This window comes from Anomaloglossus baeobatrachus, chromosome 6 (genome assembly GCF_048569485.1).
Source record: "Anomaloglossus baeobatrachus isolate aAnoBae1 chromosome 6, aAnoBae1.hap1, whole genome shotgun sequence".
NCBI classification, from domain to species: domain Eukaryota; kingdom Metazoa; phylum Chordata; class Amphibia; order Anura; family Aromobatidae; genus Anomaloglossus; species Anomaloglossus baeobatrachus.
The window spans coordinates 512,701,396-512,723,244 of record NC_134358.1 but is presented as its reverse complement, the minus strand read 5'-3'; the positions used below and the strand labels follow the sequence as shown (position 1 = coordinate 512,723,244).

Here is a 21,849-nt window from a genome sequence, read left to right as displayed (position 1 = left end):
AGCAAGTCACAGTGATGTCACTGCCGATAATTAGCAAGTCACAGTGATGTCACTGCCGATAATTAGCAAGTCACAGTGAAGTCACTGCCGATAATTAGCAAGTCACAGTGAAGTCACTGCCGATAATTAGAAAGTCACAGTGAAGTCACTGCCGATAATTAGCAAGTCACAGTGATGTCACTGCGATAATTAGCAAGTCACAGTGATGTCACTGCGATAATTAGCAAGTCACAGTGAAGTCACTGCCGATAATTAGCAAGTCACAGTGAAGTCACTGCCGATAATTAGCAAGTCACAGGGATGTCACTGCCGATAATTAGCAAGTCACAGTGAAGTCACTGCCGATAATTAGCAAGTCACAGTGAAGTCACTGCCGATAATTAGCAAGTCACAGTGAAGTCACTGCCGATAATTAGCAAGTCACAGGGATGTCACTGCCGATAATTAGCAAGTCACAGTGAAGTCACTGCCGATAATTAGCAAGTCACAGGGATGTCACTGCCGATAATTAGCAAGTCACAGTGAAGTCACTGCTGATAATTAGCAAGTCACAGTGATGTCACTGCCGATAATTAGCAAGTCACAGTGAAGTCACTGCCGATAATTAGCAAGTCACAGGGATGTCACTGCCGATAATTAGTAAGTCACAGGGATGTCACTGCTGATATAGTAATTAGTAAGTCACAGTGATGTCACTGCCGATAATTAGCAAGTCACAGTGAAGTCACTGCCGATAATTAGCAAGTCACAGGGATGTCACTGCCGATAATTAGTAAGTCACAGGGATGTCACTGCTGATATAGTAATTAGTAAGTCACAGTGATGTCACTGCTGATAATTAGTAAGTCACAGGGATGTCACTGCCGATAATTAGTAAGTCACAGGGATGTCACTGCTGATATAGTAATTAGTAAGTCACAGTGATGTCACTGCTGATAATTAGTAAGTCACAGTGATGTCACTGCTGATAATTAGCAAGTCACAGTAATGTCACTGCTGATAATTAGTAAGTCACAGTAATGTCACTGTTGATAAGTCACAGTGATGTCACTTGATTAAAAGTTATGACGTCACTGGTCATAGTTAGCCAATCACAGTTATGTATTTGCTCATAGTTAGAAACTCACAATGATATTACAGCTGATAATTTTCAGGTCTCAGTGATCTCTTTGTAATTTTCTAGAAAAAATGTTCCAGAAACAATGCTTGCTGTATTTGCATATATTTGTAAATGTAATAAAAATCTACTAGAAAGAAAATTTATAATTTGGCAGTTTAATAAGGGACAAATACAAATGTTTGATGCAGTTGCTGTTATTAGCATGAGTGGCCAAAGGTTAACGAGGTCTTCAGTCAGGGTAAGTGATGTTATATCAGTCCTAACACGTGCGACTATGCTATTCAGTGATTGTTAGAATAAAGGAGTTATGGTGCTGTGAGGACCAACATGGCTTCTTCTGCCTTATGAATTTTTACATGTACAATGAAAGAAACAATTAAGTGCTGTATAGGTGGTCAGCTCATCCCCACTCAAGGGACCCTTTGGTATTTTCGCTGCACAGTGCCTTTCCTATATACAGTGGGGAAAAAAAGTGTTTAGTCAGCCATCAATTGTGCAAGTTCTCCCATTTAAAAAGATGAGGTCGGCCTGTAATTGGCATCATAAGTAGACCACGACTATGAGAGACAACATGAGAAAACAAATCCAGAAAATCACCGCGTCTGATTTTGCAAGGTTTTTTTGTTTGCAAATATGGTGGGAAATAAGTATTTAGTCATCTAAAAACATGCAAAATTTCTGGCTCTCACAGACCTGTAACTTCTTCTTTAAGAGGCTCCTCTGTCCTCCACTTATTACCTGTAGTAATGGCACCTGATTGAACTTGTTATCATAAATGACACCTGTCCACAACCTCAAACAGTCACACTCCAAACTCCCCTATGGTGAAGACCAAAGAACAAAATTGTAGCCCTGCACCAGGCTGGGAAGACTGAATCTGCAATAGTCAAGCAGCTGGGTGTGATGAAATCAACTGTGGAAGCAATAATAAGAAAATGTAAGACATACAAGAGTACTGATAATCTCCCTCGCTCTGGGTCTCCACGTAAGATCTCATCCCAGAACCACATGGAGGGGACCTAGTAAATGACCTGCATAGAGCTGGGACCACCATAACAAAAGCTACCATCAGTAACACACTAGGCTACTAGGGACTTAGATTGTGCAGTGCCCGACGTGCTCCCCTGCTTAAGCCAGTACATGTCCGGGCCCATCTGATGTTTGCTAGAGAGCATTTGGATTATCCATAAGAGTATTGGGAAAATGTGATATGGTTTGATGAAACCAAAGTAGAACTGTTTGGTAGAAACACAACTCGTCATGTTTGGAGGAGACAGAATGGTGAGTTGCATCCAAAGAACACCATACCTACTGTGAAGCATGGGGGTGGCAATATCATGCTTTGGCTGTTTCTCTGCAAAGGGACCAGGACAACTGATCCGTGTACATGAAAGAATGAATGGGGCCATGTATTGTGAGATTTAGAGTGCAAACCTTCCATCAGCAAGGGCGTTGAATATGAAACGTGGCTGGGTCTTTCAGCACAACGTCAGGTCAACGAAGGAGTGGCTTCGTAAGAAGCATATGAAGGTCCTGGCGTGGCCTAACCAGTCTCCAGGTCTCAACCCCATAGAAAACCTTTGGAGGAAGTTGAAAGATTGTGTTGCCCAGCGACAGGTCAAAAACATCACTGCTCTAGAGGAGATCTGCATGGAGGAATGGGCCAACATACCACCAATAGTGTGTGCCAATCTTATGAAGACTTATAGAAAATGTTTGACCTCTGTCATTGCCAACAAAGGATATATAACAAAATATCGAGATGAACTTTTGTTATTGACTACCGTATATACTTATTTTCCACCATAATTTGCAAATAAAATCTTGCCAAATCAGACACGGTGATTTTCTGGATTTGTTTTATCATTTTGTCTCTCATAGTTGTGGTCTACCTATGATGTCAATTACAGGCCGACCTCATCTTTTTAGGTGGAAGAACTTGCACAATTGGTGGATGACTAAATACTTTTTTCCCCACTGTAGGTCTTGTGCTGAGAAAAAAAAGGCCTTTTCATTCTCATAAATTATGTGGTTGTGGTTACTAAGTCACTTGCCCTGACTGGAGTATCTCTCTAATGAATGACCATGGACTACTAGGTCACAATAACCCCATTTACCTAGCAGTAGCTTATGCCCCTTCACATGTCAGCGTTTCCCGTATATGTACGGTAACATCCGTATGTATGACACTTTTTTCACAGATGGCACACGCACTTTTGGTGATTTTTACGTCTGTGCTTTCACATGTGCATATGTGTGAACCACATGGAAACATGTCCGTTTTTTCGGGCAGCACGGATGACAAGGGACGATACAAGCCTTTGAGTCCATGTAAACACGTACAACACAAGGAGGGTATCAGTGTATAATCAGTGTGTGTATGTGTTTAACATTGAAAGTATAGGACAAGCAGTGTAATTTACCTTCCTATGTCCATACCAGAAAAACACGGATGACACACATTTTTTTTAAAAACTTACACATGGATGGGTCAAAATGGACCATGTAACACGTACATAAAAAAGGACATGTGACGGGGGCCTCAAAGTGAATGTATCATCAAAAAATAAAGTATAGTTTAAGTCAGATGTTTTGTTTTCGTTTGTTTTTAAACTTTGGCAATTTTTTTATATCATATTCTGTATTAAAAAAAAATGTAAATCTTGCCACTGAGGCTTTTTTAGACTCACTTTTTCTGTTCTTACAGAAGACATTTCAGCAGTCTCATTATCATGACAGACTTGATTATAATACACAGCTAATATCTCACAATCCACCATCCGCAATAGTCACAAGCTGACCCTTCTCCCCTTGCCTTCAAAATGACATTTCCCCAGACTCATCAATACTGAAGATAGGGTGTGAGTCAGTCTACAGTCATGGCCAAAAGTTTTGAGAATGACACCAAAATTATTTTTTCACATGATAATGACTTTATGACCAAATGTAATGACTTTGTGACCAAATGTAGAACTGGTGGAGGAAGGTTGAACTAGATGGACCTAGGTCTTTTTTCAACATTAGTAACTATGTATGTAACTATGTAACTATGATCTGTTGCCCTCTGGTTTTTAATTGTGTTTGTCTGATGTTTACATCACATACAGAAATATAATTGCAATCACATTATGAGTACCAAAAGGTTATATTGACAGTTAGAATGAGTTAATGCAGCAAGTCAGTATTTGCAGTGTTGACCCTTCTTCAGGACCTCTGCAATTCTCCCTGGCATGCTCTCAATCAACTTCTGGACCAAATCCTGACTGATAGCTGTCCATTCTTGCATAAGCAATGCTTGCATTTTGCCAGAATTTGTTGTTTTTTGTTTGTCCACCCGGCTCTTGATGATTGCCCACAAGTTCTCAATGGGATTAAGATCTGGGGAGTTTCCAGGCCATGGACCCAAAATCGCTATGTTTTGTTCCATGAGCCATTTAGTGATCACCTTTGCTTTATGGCAAGGTGCTCCATCATGCTGGAAAAGGCATTGTTGGGCGCCAAACTGCTCTTGGACAGTTGGGAGAAGTTGCTCTTGGAGGACATTCTGGTACCATTCTTTATTCATGGCTGTGTTTTTAGGCAAGACTGTGAGTGAGCCGATTCCCTTGGCTGAGAAGCAACCCAACACATGAATCGTTTCAGGATGCTTAACAGTTGGCATGAGACAAGACTGGTGGCAGCGCTCACCTCTTCTTCTCCTAATAAGCTGTTTTCCAGATGTCCCAAACAATCGAAAAGGGGATTCATCTGAGAAAATGACTTTACCCCAGTCCTCAGCAGTCCACTCCCTGTACCTTTTGCAGAATATCAGTCGGTCCCTGATGTTTTTTCTGGAGAGAAGTGGCTTCTTTGCTGCCCTCCTTGAAACCAGGCCTTGCTCAAGCATTCTCCACCTCACAGTGCGTGCAGAAGCACTCACACCAGCCTGCTGCCATTGCTGAGCTAGCTCGGCACTGCTGGTAGTCCGATCCCGCAGCTGACACAGTTTTAAGATACGGTCCTGGCGTTTGCTGTTCCTTCTTGGGCGCCCTGGAGCCTTTTTGGTAACAATGGAAGCTCTCTCCTTGAAGTTCTTGATAATGCGATAGATTGTTGACTGAGGTGCAATCTTCGTAGCTGCGATCCTCTTCCCTGTTAGGCCATTTTTGTGCAGAGCAATGATGGCTGCACGTGTTTCTTTAGAGATAACCATGGTTAACTGAAGAGAAACAATGATACCAAGCACCAGCCTCCTTTTAAAGTATCCAGTGGTGTCATTCTTACTTAATCATGACTGATTGATCGCCAGCCCTGTCCTCAACACCCACACCTGTGTTAATGGAACAATCACTAAAACAATGTTAGCTGCTCCTTTTAAGGCAGGAATGCAATGATGTTGAAATGTGTTTTGGGGGTTGAAGTTCATTTTCTTAGCCAATATTGACTTTGCAAGTAATTGCTGTTAAGCTGATCACTCTTTATGACATTCTGGAGTATATGCAAATTGCCATTAGAAAAACGTAAGCAGTAGACTTTGTAAAAATTAATATTTGTAGCATTCTCAAAACTTTTGTACATGTGTATCACTCAAAAGAACAGGAAATATAAGTCTAAAATAGCCAATTTGCTGTGTGAATTTTGTAATTTTTTTAATTTCAGATCATGATATTAAAGAAAAAAAAATGTCATTTTTTTAATGTTTGACACAAAACATCATTTAAATGGAACCAATCAAAAACCCAAGCTATAATAACCAGTAGATAGAGGGTTAATCTGCACATTAATAGCATTACAACGCTGCCCAGCTTAGGCTTGAGTCACCCTTTTGTGTGACTCACGCAAGGAACACATCGCACTCCCCGGAATGGCCGCTGGCTCTCCTGACATTAATGTCCCAGCTTCATGTATTTCTATGCAGCTGACCTGCTCCTGTCAGGAGAGCCTGCAGCTGTTCAGGGCAGTGCAATGTGATCCTTGCGTGAGTCTAAAGGCCCAGTCACGCGCGACGATATATCGTGCGTTCGCATGAGCGATCGCACCTGCCCCCGTCATTTGTGCGTCACGGGCAATTTGTTGCCCGTGGCGAACAAAGTCGCTAACCCCCGTCATACATACCTCCATAACGACGTCGCTGTGGGCGGCGAACATCCTCTTCCTGAAGGGGCAGGGACGTTCGGCGTCACAGCGACGTCACACAGCGGCCGCCCAATAGAAGCGGAGGGGCGGAGATGAGCAGAACGTAAACATCCCGCCCACCTCCTTCCTTCCTCATTGCCGGCGGGACGCAGGTAAGCTGTGTTTGTCGTTCTCGGGGTGTCACACGGAGCGATGTGTGCTGCCTCGGGAACGATGAACAACCGGCGCGCAGAAGGAGGAACGACATTATGAAAATAATCTTAGACATATCGTAGCGTTTACACTAGTGTGATCTCGGCCTTACTAAAAGTGAGGCACATGGGAAAAAATTAACTTTTTATAGCGCGGCTACAGTCACCGCTCACAGCATTAGGCAGCGATAAACTCACCCTAGGATTTTAATTGACAGCTTGTTCTGCACATATGCTCTGCAGAGCGAACTGTGAATCAAAGTGCGGGGGTGTGCTTGCAGTTTAATGAGTGGTGGTTGTTGCTAATCTGGAGACGTCTCTATGACTGGATTACGGCTGCTCCTGAAAGGAATACAGCTAATTTTCTCCCGGGAGCTGTGCTTTCCGTAAGGCGGCCGGGCAGCATTGTAACACTTTGAATTGCAAATTAACCCTATATCTGAGGCCTTCGACACACATCCGTGCCGCCGGTACGTGTTTGGCAGATTTTCACGTACCAACGGCACGGAGACACGTGGACCTATGTTTTCACTATTTGTATGGACACACGTAAGTATTTTGTAACAGAACGTGTGTCCGTTCCGTACTTACGTGTGTCCGTGATTTTTGCACGCTGACATGTCCACGTATTCTCCGGCAGCACGGGTGTCACACGTCCCGCACCCGTACCATACGGATGTAGTGTGGCTGCGGTTCCGTGTGACACGGCCAGGAGAACACATGTCATTAATTTTAAAATAAAAAAACCAAATACTCACCTCCACCAGCCCCACAGATTCTACCGCTGAAAACTGTTCCTGCCGGCCGCCGCTCGTTATGAGCGTGTAAAGGAGGTGGGCGTGCTGTCCCGGGCGCTGATCTCCGCCCCTCCGCTCGGCCGGAAGCAGCGTCAGCGGGGAGTGGACGGGGCTGGAGCCGAAGATCAGGACCCTGGACAGCAGCGTGGACCACGTGAGTATGTAAATTACCTGTTCTCCGTGGATAGCACACGGAGAACACAAGTGGACCGCACGTACCCGAGACACGTACTTACCTCATGCAACACGCAGGTAAAATACGTGTCTCGCGGCACGTGCCTGTTTTTAACGGATGTGTGTTTCAGGCCTGAGGTTAATAGCGTAGTTGAATAGGACATGACAGGTTCCCTTTATCAGTAGGTAATTTTCTTGGCACTTACAGCTGCAATCTCCTGCCCTGCTGACTGCTTTTAATTTGTAAACTAGGAAAATTCCTAATTTCATAGTCTGAACTGGTGCATACTGAACATGACATACAATATCCAAAATAGCAGTTGCACTCAAGTAAAGGGAAGGAGAAAAACAAGAATGTAGATGGTGAACATTGGAATTTTCCTTTTGCAGGTTCTATTCTAGCCCATATAAAAGGTCAGAGAGAGGCATAGAAATTAGAGTAGGACCCAAATAATGTAGTAAATTTGGCCAGTTTTATTTGCTAAGTACCGTATTTTTCGCTTTATAAGACGCACCTGATTATAAGACGCACCCCCAAATTTGGTGAAGGGAAAGATAATTTTTTTTTTTAATGTTAAATGGGGTCCATCTTATAATTCCAGTGTCCCTCTAACAAATCATATAGGGTATATGTCCCTCATAGCCCCCCATCCTAAAATTAGCCCCCCTTAATCTGGATATGGCCCCCTTGTGATGGCACACGTTCCCCTGTGCTGCCCAGGGCCCCTATAGATCGCACAAGTCCCCCTGTGTTAGATATCGCCCCCATGATGCTGCCCATGGCCCCTATAGATCGCACAAGTCCCCCTGTGTTAGATACCGCCCCCATGGTGCTGCCCATGGCCCCTATATAGATCGCACAAGTCCCCCTGTGTTAGATATCGCCCCCATGATGCTGCCCATGGCCCCTATATAAATTGCACAAGTCCCCCTGTGTTAGATATCGCCCCCATAGTGCTGCCCATGGCCCCTATAGATCACACAAGTCCCCCTGTGTTAGATATCGCCCCCATAGTGCTACCCATGGCCCCTATATAGATCGCACAAGTCCCCCTGTGTTAGATATCGCCCCCATGGTGCTGCCCATGGCCCCTATAGATCGCACAAGTCCCCCTGTGTTAGATATCGCCCCCATAGTGCTGCACATGGCCCCTATAGATCGCACAAGTCCCCCTGTGTTAGATATCGCCCCCAGGCTGCTGCCCATGGCCCCTATAGATCGCACAAGTCCCCCTGTGTTAGATATCGCCCCCATAGTGCTGCCCATGGCCCCTATAGATCGCACAAGTCCCCCTGTGTTAGATATCGCCCCCAGGCTGCTGCCCATAGTAAAATAAAACCCTCTTTCCTTGCCTCCTCCAGCGCTGATCTCCCTCCTGTCTCCCTCCATGCTTCTCTTCCTTACTTCCTGGTTCTCAGTGCGGTCATGTGATCGGCACAGCAGACTGAGATCTCTGCCTGATCACAGTGGAAGCAGGGACACGGGGAGAAACGCTGGAGGAGGTAAGTAAAGCTTTTTTATTTTAGGATGAGCAGCAGCCTGGGGGCCAAATCTAACACAGGGGGGGCATGTGCCATCACAGGGGGGCGCAGGGACAAATAATAACTGCGTGCGATTTCAGCACCACCGGAGATGGACAGCGGCTGTGCATATTATATGAGCGGGAGCAGGAGATCAAACGCTGCCGCCGCAGCGTTCACCTGCGCCCAGCAGCGCCCCCACCTCCCCTGGACCCTGCAGTGTGTATATATATACCCCACTCCCCCGTATATTCGGCTTATAAGACGCACCCCCTACTTTCCCCCAAAATTTGGGGGAACAAAAGTGCGTCTTATAAAGCGAAAAATACAGTAATTCATATTTTTCAAAAAAATGTTTTCATGTTTCCTTGTCAGTAATGCGTATTCATATTCCAATGTTCACCGTCTACATTCTTGCTTTTTCTCCTTCCCTTTACATGAGTGCAGCTGCTATTTTGGATATTGTTTTTAATTTGTGGCAGCTGCCAATCACAGTACCAGTTACAAAAAGTCCACATTATTTAGAAAATCTGGAAATCAAGGAAAATCTACACAACGGAGACTGTTTTACACTATGCACTAGAGACATCTCATCTAAAGAACCTGCAGAAAAATATATAAATTAGATTTTTATTTCGTAGTCAAGTCTTTCTTCAGTCATATAACAGAACATGCGCAAGATGCCATCTTAAAGCGATTGACAGTCTAAAACAGCAAGATATCTTACCTCCATAATGGCATTGAGTGCAGTGTCAGCGCCAAGACTTAAGTCAGTGCCAGGGACATTGTTGCTAATGGTGGCAGGCACTATGCACATGGGGATGCAAAACTCTTCATAAGTGCCCCGAGCCTCAGCTAACTGCTGCATACTCTCAAAAGCCTGCGGTGGCAGCATGGATATGTGTTTAGCGGGTAGTTAATGTACGTGTGTTAGTGGCTCCTTCCGTGTGGCGGGAGGTTTGGCTTCCCAAAGGCTTTGGGAATTCAGTAACTCTTCGTTATTAGGACATTAGCTGATGTTTTGGAACTTGACTCCATTATTTGTAATGATTTGATAATGTTGAGTATTACTGCAATGTCCAAATGATGGGAAAAAAAAATAAAATAAAAAAAACTAAAAATAAAACCAGTGCACTGGGGTTGCATTGGCGCAATTAAGTTCTGAAATTAATTTGGAAGACTTCCCCATGCAGAGCGAAAAAAAAAGTTAATAACTGAGAAGATCAACGTTTTAAGCAGAGAGAACAGCAGAAGTGGAGAAGCGATGTTAGTTTTTAGAGAGTAGGGGGATATCATATTACATTTGTTAATTAGTGGACAGCAACAGAGGACAAGAGTAAAGAGTTAAAATAGTCTGCTTCTAGAGACCGATGGAGAAGATCGAAGCATCAGCTTCAACTCATTTCATTCTTGACAAGAAACTAACGCTGGCATGATTGCATGTTGTCATGATGACTCTTGGCACCTTGCTTTCTGTCTACGGTCTGCCCCTTATTGGTACACTAGTGCAATACCAGTACGAATGGAATACATTTCTTACATGGCACACAACAGCAAAGAAATGCACCTATTTATTAATAGACGCACTTTTCTTAATGTATTTGGCACATCTTACTATAGTGCTCCCTTCATTTTGACTACGGTAAGGCTAAGGACACACATCCGGCTTTTCTCCCGTTTGTCGGATTCGGCGCGCTCCCGTACAGGGTATACAGTAAGTACAGTGGCTGCGCGACAAGCTCCGGTCACGTGCTGTCATGTGACCGGAGCATGTGACCAGGAAGTTGCAGCGTAGCCACTGTACTGTATACACTGTACGGGAGCGCACCGGATCCTACAAGCGGGAGAAAAGCTGGATGTGTGTCCTTGGCCTAAGCGGTACTTTGCACACTGCGACATCGCTACTGCGATATCATCGGGGTCAAATCGAAAGTGACGCACATCCAACGCCGGTAACGACGTCGCAACGTGCAAAGCCTAGATGCGCCGATAAACGAACGCAAAAGCGTCGAAAATCGGTGATCTGTGTAGCGTCGGTCATTTTCATAATGTCACACCAATAGGAGATACGATGTTGTTCCTCGTTCCTGTGGCAGCACACATCGCTGTATGTGAAGCCGCAGGAGCGAGGAACATCTCCTTACCTGGGTCCCGCCTGCAATGAGGAAGGAAGGAGGTTGGCGGGATGTTTACGTCCCACTCATCTCCGCCCCTCTGCTTCTATTGGCCGCCTGCCGTGTGACGTCGCTGTGATGCCGCACAACCCGCCCCCTTAGGAAGGAGGCAGGTCGCCGGCCAGAGCGACGTCGCAGGGCAGGTAAGTGCGTGTGAAGCTGCCGTTATCACAAGATATCGCATGTGCGACGGGGGCGGGTACTATCGTGCTCAGCATCGCTACAATTGGCTTAACAAAATTAACTTGAGAACAATTTATAAGGGAATTTGTAAAAATGTTTTCTAAATCAGATCACCCCTTAAAGGGAATCTGTCAGCAGGTTTTTGCTACCTTGTTTGAGAGCAGCATGATGTAGGCAAAGAGATCCTGAATCCAACGATATATCACTTAGGTTACTGGTTGCAGCCGTTCTGACACAAACAAAATTTTTAGATTTAGCCATGTAGCAGAACTGAGAGAGGTGTCCCCACCCCCATCAGGCTTTCTATAGAGATTGTACATTGACAGTGAGGGGTACTTTGCACGCTGCGACATCGCAAGCCGATGCTGCGATGCCGAGCGCGATAGTCCCCGCCCCCGTCGCAGCTGCGATATCCTTGTGATAGCTGCCGTAGCGAACATTATCGCTACGGCGGCTTCACATGGACTCGCCTGTCCTGGGACGTTGCTCTGGCTGGCGACCCGCCTCCTTATTAAGGGGGCGGGTCGTGCAGCGTCACAGCGACGTCACACGGCAGGCGGCCAATAGGAGCGGAGGGGCAGAGATGAGCAGGATGTAAACATCCCGCCCACCTCCTTCCTTCCGCATATCCTAAGGAAGCCGCGGTGACACCGGTAGGAGATGTTCCTCGCTCCTGCGACTTCACACACAGCAATGTGTGCTGCCGCAGTAGCGAGGAACAACATCGGACCGTCACGTCAGCGTAATTATGGATTACGCCGACGCTGCACCGATGATACGATTACGACGCTTTTGCGCTCGTTAATCGTATCGTCGAACCTTTACACACTACGATGTCGCATTCGATGCCGGAAGTACGTCATTTTCAATTTGACCCCACCGACATCGCACCTGCGATGTCGTAGTGTGCAAATCCCGCCTGAGGTCTCAATCACATGAGAAGGCATGTCGGACTGCTGTGCGAGTGATATTGTAGTCCAAGAAGTGATAAGTTCTGCTTATGTCCTGCTGCTTAAACAAACAACAAGTACACACAACATTGTCGGTTATAAATGACTTAATGACAAAATCTATAATTAGTGGAGGAAGGTTGAACTAGATGGACCGGGGGCTTTTTTCAAGAAATGTAACTATGTAACATTGGACCCTACAAGTCAGGTATCACTGAATTCTCTATGTTAACCCTTGCAGCATGCTGGCTTTAGCTTAGGCCTCTTTCACACGTTCGTGAAAAACCACGCACATTTTTCACGGACGTGTCAGAGGTGCGTTTTGCCCTCCGTGAGCCGTGTTTATTGCCTTTGTGTGTTCTCCGTGTGTTATCCGTGATAACTCACGGAGAACGGAAACTTTCTACTCACCTGTCCCTGGCTTTGCTGTCCGTGGTGCTGAACTTCGGTCTCCGGTCCTGCCGACTCCCCGAAGCTGCTGCTTCCGGCCGCAGTGAAGTGAATATGCAATGAGCATAATGAGTGGCGGTCGGCAGCAAGTGACAGCAGCGGCAGAGACAGCAGGGCTGGAGAATGTGAGTAAAGTTTTCGTTTTTTTTTCTCGCAGACACATGTCTTTTCTCCAGTGCGTGTCACACGGAACACATCCGTGTGGTCCGTATGTGTTACGTGTGACCCGTTTGCGTTACGTGTGACACCCGTGATGCCGGAGAGAAAACGGACATGTTGCCGTGAGAAACGCACGGACATACGTATGTATGGAACGGACACATGTTCCGTGCGAAAATACATATGTGTGTTCTAAACCATAGGAAGACATAGGTCTACATGTGTACGTGTCTCCAGTACGTGAGGAAACGGACCATACACGTACCGGAGGCACGTACGTGTGAAAGAGGCCTTACATAGAGAAATCCTGCTGACAGATTGCCTTTAAGTACTCTAAGCCACTCAGTTATTATCCAGTGCTTATCATTTCTCCAGTCTTTCCTCTTCTAATCATCACATTTTAACTCTTCACTCATCCCCAAAGTGAAATATTGACTGTGTTACTTGGATCTAGATAATTTTAGTATTTCTCATTACAAAGAGTAAAAATTTTGATTATTTTTTTTTAGATATAAATTAGTGATTTTATTTTCAGGGTGTCAAGTTTGATTTGTATTAAGAATTTTAGTAGTATGAAAAGTGCATTATGGAGCATTTTGTTTATTTTTTGTATCCTCCATAAGCTGTATATTTATGCATAAATGCCGATTGCATCCATAGATAAATATGTTAGGAGTAGAGTAGCGAAAGTAAGAGCACAGGCGGCATTAGAAAGAGTTTGTATGGGCTGGGATGGATTGTTGACCAGTTTCTGATTGCACATTAAGGGTTAAGAAAATCTCATCTGGCCTCAAGATGGATTCATAGATGCTTTATGGATAGAACTGCATTGTCAGAGGATTTACAGAACGACTGCAGGTGGATTTTTAATATTTGTATATACGGCATGGTGAAACAACAAAACCTTAGATTTGTAGCTGCTAAAGAACTACAAGTACCAGAGACTGGCTTGTATACTAATGCTAGAAAACACAAAGTCAGGGCCAGGTTTATGAAATCGAGTAAAAGAAAAACTATCTTTATTGCCCAGTCACCAATTACAGCACAGCTTTCATTTTCTATTCTGCTTTTTAAAAATGAAAGCTGCTCTGTGATAGGTTGCCATGGGCAACAGAGACAGTAGGCCTCGTTTATCAAAAGTTTCTAAAAGTAAAACGTTTTTTTGTCTTTAGAAACCAATCACAGGGCAGATTTCATTTTGTATTCTGCTTTTTAAAAATGAAAGATGCTCCCTGATTGGTTGCTATGGGTAACAAAGACAGAAGGTCTCAGTTATCAAAAAGAGCCTAATGCCAGAGTCACACTTGAAAGACTCGTATCGGCATCATCCGGCACGGCCGCAAACTCTCTGGACAGGATCTCAGCTGCATACAAATACATACAGCTGACCCGCTCCTGTCAGGAGAGTGCGGCCGTGCCGGGTGATGCCGATGCGAGACTCGCAAGTGTGACTCCGGCCTTAAAGAAACACTGTGTTGTTCACCAAGTCAACTAAGTTTATATTTTTTTTAAAAAATCGCTCTGGTAAAATGAAACCTGAATTGTGATTGGTTGCTATGGGGCAACAAAAACAATGTTTTGGCTAGTTGTTGTGTGTTAATAAATAGGCCCCTTTAATGCTTCTTTTTTCCAACCTTTATTGAAATCTGACAGGACCCTCAAACTAATTACAATGCTGGGGAAGGACTTAGTGGACAAGTTCACAATGACCTTCCTGAGTGCAAAATGTCATGTAATTGCTGAGAAAACCAGATTTTTATGTAAATAAGGCTGCAAGTGCACCGATGGTATCGATTCTCTTCATTATTTCCTGCCTTATGTGGTTGGCTGACCTCTGATCAGATCAGTGCTGCTATGACTACTCAGACATCAATCAAACCCATAGGGTGATTTTAAACACGGAGTAATGTGTTGGATTGATGCACTAGCAGGGAATCGGCCCGCCCTCGTTGCACTTGCAGCCTCATTTGCATAAAGATTCTAAGCTGTTTTTCTCAGGGATGCAGTGTCCCTTTGCAGCCAGGAAGGTGTGTGTGAACTTGTCTTACTACCCCAGCAATGTGAACAGTTGGTGGCCCTTGGGCTCATGACAGATTATCTGAAAAGTTGAAAAGAAAAAAGCACCATGGGGCAAATTTATTAAAACGAAGCCAGGAAGGTGTGAATTTGTCTCTAGTTTGGTGACCTAAAACTCCTGACAAGTTCTCTTTAAAGACTTTTTGTAATTATAGTGTCCAAGAAAAAAAAATGCTGAGACCACAGACATGTATGTCACACTAACAGCCTTGTAGATCCCTGGACTTGGGACTACGAATTACTTTTTTAAAGAGGTTCAGACCCAAATGCTCATCACTCATATGGCAACCTTGTCGGTACAGCTGCCTTATTCACGTGGCTTTAAAAATAATCTGTCACCAGGTTTTTGCTCCCCCATCTCAGAGCCGCATAATTTAGAGACAGAGACCCTGATTCCAGCTATGTGTCACTTACTGAGCTGTTTGCTATCATTTTGATAAAATCACTGTTTTCTCTCCTGCAGATCTAGCATTTAGGCCGGAGTCACACAAGTGAGAGACTCACGCGAGTCTCTCATCGCATCACCCAGCACGGTCATACAACCTCCGGACAGGAGCAGGTCGGCTGCATGTATTTCCATACTCCTCCTGTTCGGAGGGCAGCAGACCGTGCTGGATGATGCGATGCGAGACTCGGCAAGTGTGACTCTGACCTTATACAGAGCTCACGAATATGTTGGACTACCTGGCAGCATGCCAAGTAGTCCTGTAATGATAATCTAATGCTTTAGAGTGTAAGCCCGCAAGGGCAGGGTCCTCTTCCCTCTGTACTAGTCTGTCTATTGTAACTTGTATATGTATTCTGTATGTAACCCCTTCTCATGTACAGCACCATGGAATCAATGGTGCTCTATAAATAAATAATAATAATAATAATAATAATAATAAAATTGCTGATTAATCAGTGATTTTTATCAAAACTACACTAAGCAGCCCAGTAAGTGACACATCGCTGGAATCAGGAGCTCTGTCCCTACATTATGCTGCTCTCAGATTAGGTGGCAAAAACCTGATGACAAACTCCCTTTAAGTTCAGGATGGGAATAAGTAATGGAGGATCCTGGAGATGTTGTGGCCGGAACGTCTGCACAGGTCACTGCGATCTGCTCGCTCACTACAGTCAGCATTATATCCATTTCCTTTGTAAAGCAAGTGGTTTTTACATGACAGCTTTAGAAGAATGCCACCAAACAGCATTCATTGACTACAGATTGCAAGCGTTTAAGCCGCAGCAAATAGACACTACATAGGAGCTAGCAGTCTAGATGTCTACTAAGCTGACGCTACAAGCCACGTGCAGTCATGATGTGACAATGAGCAGCGAGTAACAGAGTGGGTTAAATAAAGTGCAAACAGCAGAAGCAGCGGCATGCAGCATGCTATACTCACCTGCATTTGTCGGAACCCGTGGACTTATTTATCAGTTTTACAAAGAACTAAATTTCCAAATTGTGATATTAAAACTGCAGAAAAACAAGTGCAAATAGGGTCTTATCTGTGAAGGCATTGTAATAAGACCACCGCAACGGGTTACTCACCTGGGGTGGTTGTGTGAGACACAATCACTGTGGAAGCGAATGATACCAGCTGCAGCTGCCCCCATGTTGTAGAGATTCAGACAATAGGGATGAGATGGTTATTAAAAGCCGCTATTCTGTTCACAAACATTGATGCAGATTCCTGGACAAGGGATTTTTATTCAACGCGTTTCGAAGTGAATTCTCCTTCATCAATTTTGATTATCCTGATGAAGGAGTATCCACTCCGAAACACGTTGAATATAAATCCCTTGTCCAGGAATCTGCATCATCCTGTGTGAATAGCAGTGTGAAATTTAAGCCTGTCTCCAAATTGTGATATTATCTTAGGAAACGAGCGGTATAGATTTTGGAAAATTGGCCAATTACTTATACAGAATGAAGACAGCCATATTATAGGATACTAGTAGTCTTCACTATAAAGACACATTCAGACGTCCAGGTATGGATCGCGATGTACAGAATAGCCGTGGTTTTCCTGACTCAGACTTGACAGCATCATATATAGTGCCTTGAAAAAGTATTCAACTTTTTAGCATTTTTTCACATTACACCTGCAGACTTATATGTATTTTATTAGGATTATATGTGATATACCAACACTAAGCAAGTATTTGTGAAGTGTAAAACAAATGATGCATGGGATTCTACAAAATTTAACAATAAAAATCTGAAAATTGTAACGTGCATTGGTATTTCGCCCCCCGAGTCAACACTTGTAGGACCACCATTTGCTACAGATACTGCTGTATGTCTTTTTTGGTATATCTCTATCAGCATGCATTGCACATCTAGAGGCTGAAATTTTTGTTCATTCTTCTTTGCATAATAGCTGTAGCTCAGTGGGATTGGATGGAGGCGTCTGTGAACAGCAGTTTTCAAGTCTTGTCATAAATCCTCAATGGGATTTAGGTCTGGACTGTGACTGAGCCATTCACACATGGCAACATGTCCGTTTTTTTCCAGCAGCACGGGTGTCACACAGAACACACACTGATGTGATCCGTCTGACATCAGTGTGACACATACTGGAGAAAACACATGTATTTGAAATAAAAAAATGATTTTCTATACTCACCTGTTTCCAGCGCTGCTGTCTTCGGCGCTGCTGTTACTTGCTTCTGGGCCCGCTCATTATGCTCATGAATATTTCTTGTAGCACGGATCAAGAAGCAGCAGCGCCGGAGAGAGCAATGGCAGGGACAGGTGAGTATAGAAGTTCATGCTGTCCGTGTGCTATCACAGATAGCACACGCTGAACACGCACACACATACGCACCACACCATTGACCATGAGAAATTGGAATTTTTATCACGGATGTGTAAAGGGGGCCTAACAGGTTTTCCTCCAGGATTGCCCTATATTTAGCTCCATCCATCTTCCTATCATCGCTGACCATAGGCACTGAATGTCTACGAGGCTGTCAAGTCCAGTTCAGGAGACCGGCAACCAGTCCATGCATCGCAGCCTGTACTCAGACCGTGTTTCACAGATGTCTGAATGAGGCTTAACGAGTAACCATTGTTTTAATTTTTCAGCACCTATCAATTTTACTCGTAAAAATTAGAAACTTTTTAAAAATATATCTAATTAGAGAAATCTGCTTCTTTCCCCTCCTGAACTGAGCATTCATATAGATTTTTCATTGGAGCCTGGAATTTCAAGTTCCTCTTCAGCAAATATGGACCTTCTGTGTTATCTATGAGGATTAACGGCTCCAGATTGCAAATTCCAATGCCTCATTAGGCTATGTGCCCAGATATATCCGCAGGTTTCAGCATGTACAGACACTCCCCATGTTATCCTATGGAAAAAACAGCTGTGGAAAAACAAGCGCAATAGGGTCTTACCCCAATATGTAAGGGGTGGGGAAGGGGGAGTAAACCTACTCACCAAATTTAGTTGTGAGAAGCCACAACTACTATAATCGCATATATCAAACGATCCAGGGCTGCAGCCACCAATATGGTAGATAACAGAAAGCACAAGAGAGAGGTGTTCAATGCCGCGCCAATAGATCACTTCAGAAGATGTTCAGATCAGTGTCACTTTATTGTCATTCAGGTCGACGCGTTTCTGGAGCATCTGCCCCCTTCATCAGGACCACCAGAAATAGAAATAACATCCAATCGGATTGGATGTTATTTCTATTTCTGGTGGTCCTGATGAAGGGGGCAGATGCTCCAGAAACGCGTCGACCTGAATGACAATAAAGTGACACTGATCTGAACATCTTCTGAAGTGATCTATTGGCGCGGCATTGAACACCTCTCTCTTGTGCTTTCTGTCATGTTATCCTATGGGACATGGGGAGTGCTGTGTCCATGCTGCGAATACGTGTCACTGCGGAATATGCTGCGGACGTCCCGCAGCCGCATGTAATTGCATATCAATTATTTCTGCGGAATTACCTGTGAAAATCCCGGGACTCCATTATGGAGATAGAGGCCGGGACATCCGCAGGTAAGCTGCACGAATGTCCGCAGGTTTACCGCAGCTATTTCGCTGTACTACCGCAGCTAAAAATTCCGCCGAGCAGATGCGGAAAACCTGCGCATGTACCTGCGGATATATCTGCAGGTACAAACTCCCGTGAGCACATAGCCTTAAAATTCTCAATACATGGGTAAAATCTGTCTTCAGTGAATACCAGACTGTCCCATTACTGAGATGGGAAATGAAAGCTGGTGCTCATAATGTTCTACGGAGAACTATAACTGTTATTTCAGCAGAATGGGCAGCGGAATGTCTTTGTCTCGAGCTCCTCCCCTCTCCCTCCATAGAACTTTATAAGCACCAACTGCCATTTCTTATCTCCGGTATTGGAACTTCATTGAGTACAGTTTTTACTCCTGAATTCAGAGTGAAAGCTCGAACCTGGAGGAGAAAGAAGCTATTTATTTTTTCAGATAAAACATATTACAAACTTGCTTACTGTCATATGTACTATTAATTTATGAAATAAAAGAAATAGATTTTTTTTTATTATTTTTTTTAGTATCATGTCCTTATTAGTTTGGTGTTTCCAGATATATCAGTATTGTTACTATTCTCATGTAAATGTACAATAAGAGCTATATCCATTTCAAAAGTATATATGGAATAGGTTGGATGGGTGCCACCCTAATGCCCTACAAACTAAACTAAGGTCTGCTCCATCTGCAGCAGGTATCATTAGGAACACTTTGTAGATGTGGATTCTTTGCACTGATAAATAAGACCACGGGCATGGGATTATAGTGATATGTGGATTAAGTAAGTGCACTCAAATGAGTCTCATTAAACTTACATCTGTTATAGTGTTCAGAGCAGTATCTGCGCCAATGCTGAAATCTGAACCCGGCACATTGTTGGAGACAGTGGCAGGAACCATAACCATTGGGATACAGAATTCATCGTATTTCCCTCGGGCAACAGTCAGTTCCATCAGTCCCAGGTAGGCCTGGGAGGCACGAGCACAGTGTAGGGAGGAAAAAGAAGACACAGTCGTTGTAGGTGGTGGGGTGAAAAACCTTAGGGGACCATGGGAGGAAGCCATTTCTACCACAGCACACAGATACACTTGGGAAGGAACCACTACACACATTAAAATGAAACATTAAAGACAAAACACAATAAGATAGAATACTAAACAGAAATATACAATAAAACAGATACGTGAACATAATAAATGACAAAACGTAACAGTAAAAGGCTCTGCTCACATCACTTTTCTGGCCTCAGAATGGAGGGGGCTAATGTAACCCCAAGTATACAGCATGCAGGAATGTGATGTGACTTTAGTCTTTGGCTGCTAAAAATAAATTTGATTTACGCACGAGTAAATCATTTAATATATATTCTTATAGTCTATGTTATCATTAAAGAGCAGGTTCACCTTTAAAGGAATACACTAATATATAACATGGATTGCTGTGGTGTAACTCCTGTACACTTCAATGGAAATATATGGCTAACTCTCCTTTTAATCTCCCTCAATGGTGCAATAATTAAACTCTGAGAAACAGGGGTCAAGGGACCACTTCTGAATACCCCACCTATCAGGTATATATGGAATATATTGTTAAAATAGCACAGAGAAAAAGTCTGTAGTGGAAAAGCACAAAGGAGGTAAAAGGTCCTATTGACAGCCCACCTACACACAGCTCCTCCTATAGACAGCTCTCCTATAGACAGCTCCTCCTATAGACAGCCCACCTATACACAGCTCCTCCTATAGACAGCATTCCTATAGACAGCTCCTCCTATAGACAGCCCACCTATACACAGCTCCTCCTATAGACAGCTCTCCTATAGACAGCCCACCTATACACAGCTCCTCCTATAGACAGCCCACCTATACACAGCTCCTCCTATAGACAGCCCACCTACACACAGCTCCTCCTATAGACAGCTCTCCTATAGACAGCTCCTCCTATAGACAGCCCATCTACAGACAGCTCCTCCTATAGACAGCTCTCCTATAGACAGCCCACCTGCAAACACCTTCTCCTATACAAAACCCACCTACGCACAGCTCCTCCTATAGACAGCTCCTCCTATAGACAGCCCACCTGCAAACACCTCCTCCTATACAAAACCCACCTACACACAGCTCCTCCTATAGACAGCTCCTCCTATAGACAGCCCACCTGCAAACACCTCCTCCTATACAAAACCCACCTACAAACAGCTCCTCCTATAGACAGCTCCTTCTATAGACAGCCCACCTGCAAACACCTCCTCCTATACAAAGCCCACCTACACACAGCTCCTCCTATAGATAGCCCATCTACAGACAGCTCCTCCTATAGACAGCCCACCTACACACAGCTCCTCCTATAGACAGCATTCCTATAGACAGCTCCTCCTATAGACAGCCCACCTATACACAGCTCCTCCTATAGACAGCTCTCCTATAGGCAGTCCACCTATACACAGCTCCTCCTATAGACAGCCCACCTACACACAGCTCCTCCTATAGACAGCTCCTCCTATAGACAGCCCATCTACAGACAGCTCCTCCTATAGACAGCTCTCCTATAGACAGCCCACCTGCAAACACCTTCTCCTATACAAAGCCCACCTACACACAGCTCCTCCTATAGACAGCTCCTCCTATAGACAGCCCACCTGCAAACACCTCCTCCTATACAAAACCCACCTACACACAGCTCCTCCTATAGACAGCTCCTCCTATAGACAGCCCACCTGCAAACACCTCCTCCTATACAAAACCCACCTACACACAGCTCCTCCTATAGACAGCTCCTTCTATAGACAGCCCACCTGCAAACACCTCCTCCTATACAAAGCCCACCTACACATAGCTCCTCCTATAGATAGCCCATCTACAGACAGCTCCTCCTATAGACAGCCCATCTACAGACAGCTCCTCCTATAGACAGCCGACCTACACACA

The 21,849-nt window shown here is 44.3% G+C and overlaps 1 protein-coding gene across 5 annotated transcripts in view; it reads right to left on the bottom strand.

Annotated features, from left to right (window-relative positions):
• The window catches only part of PFKP (phosphofructokinase, platelet), a 180,557-nt gene that overhangs the window by 25,633 nt on the left and 133,075 nt on the right, over positions 1–21,849 (bottom strand). For 2 of the 5 annotated variants that reach the window (XM_075315472.1, XM_075315474.1), the window contains one exon: positions 19,738–19,890. In XM_075315472.1, coding sequence (XP_075171587.1) covers positions 19,738–19,890 — 153 coding nt within the window. Of the gene's footprint in view, positions 1–9,645; positions 9,799–19,737; positions 19,891–21,849 lie in introns of all 5 variants that reach the window. The other 3 variants (XM_075315473.1, XM_075315475.1, XM_075315476.1) reach the window with 2 other exon arrangements.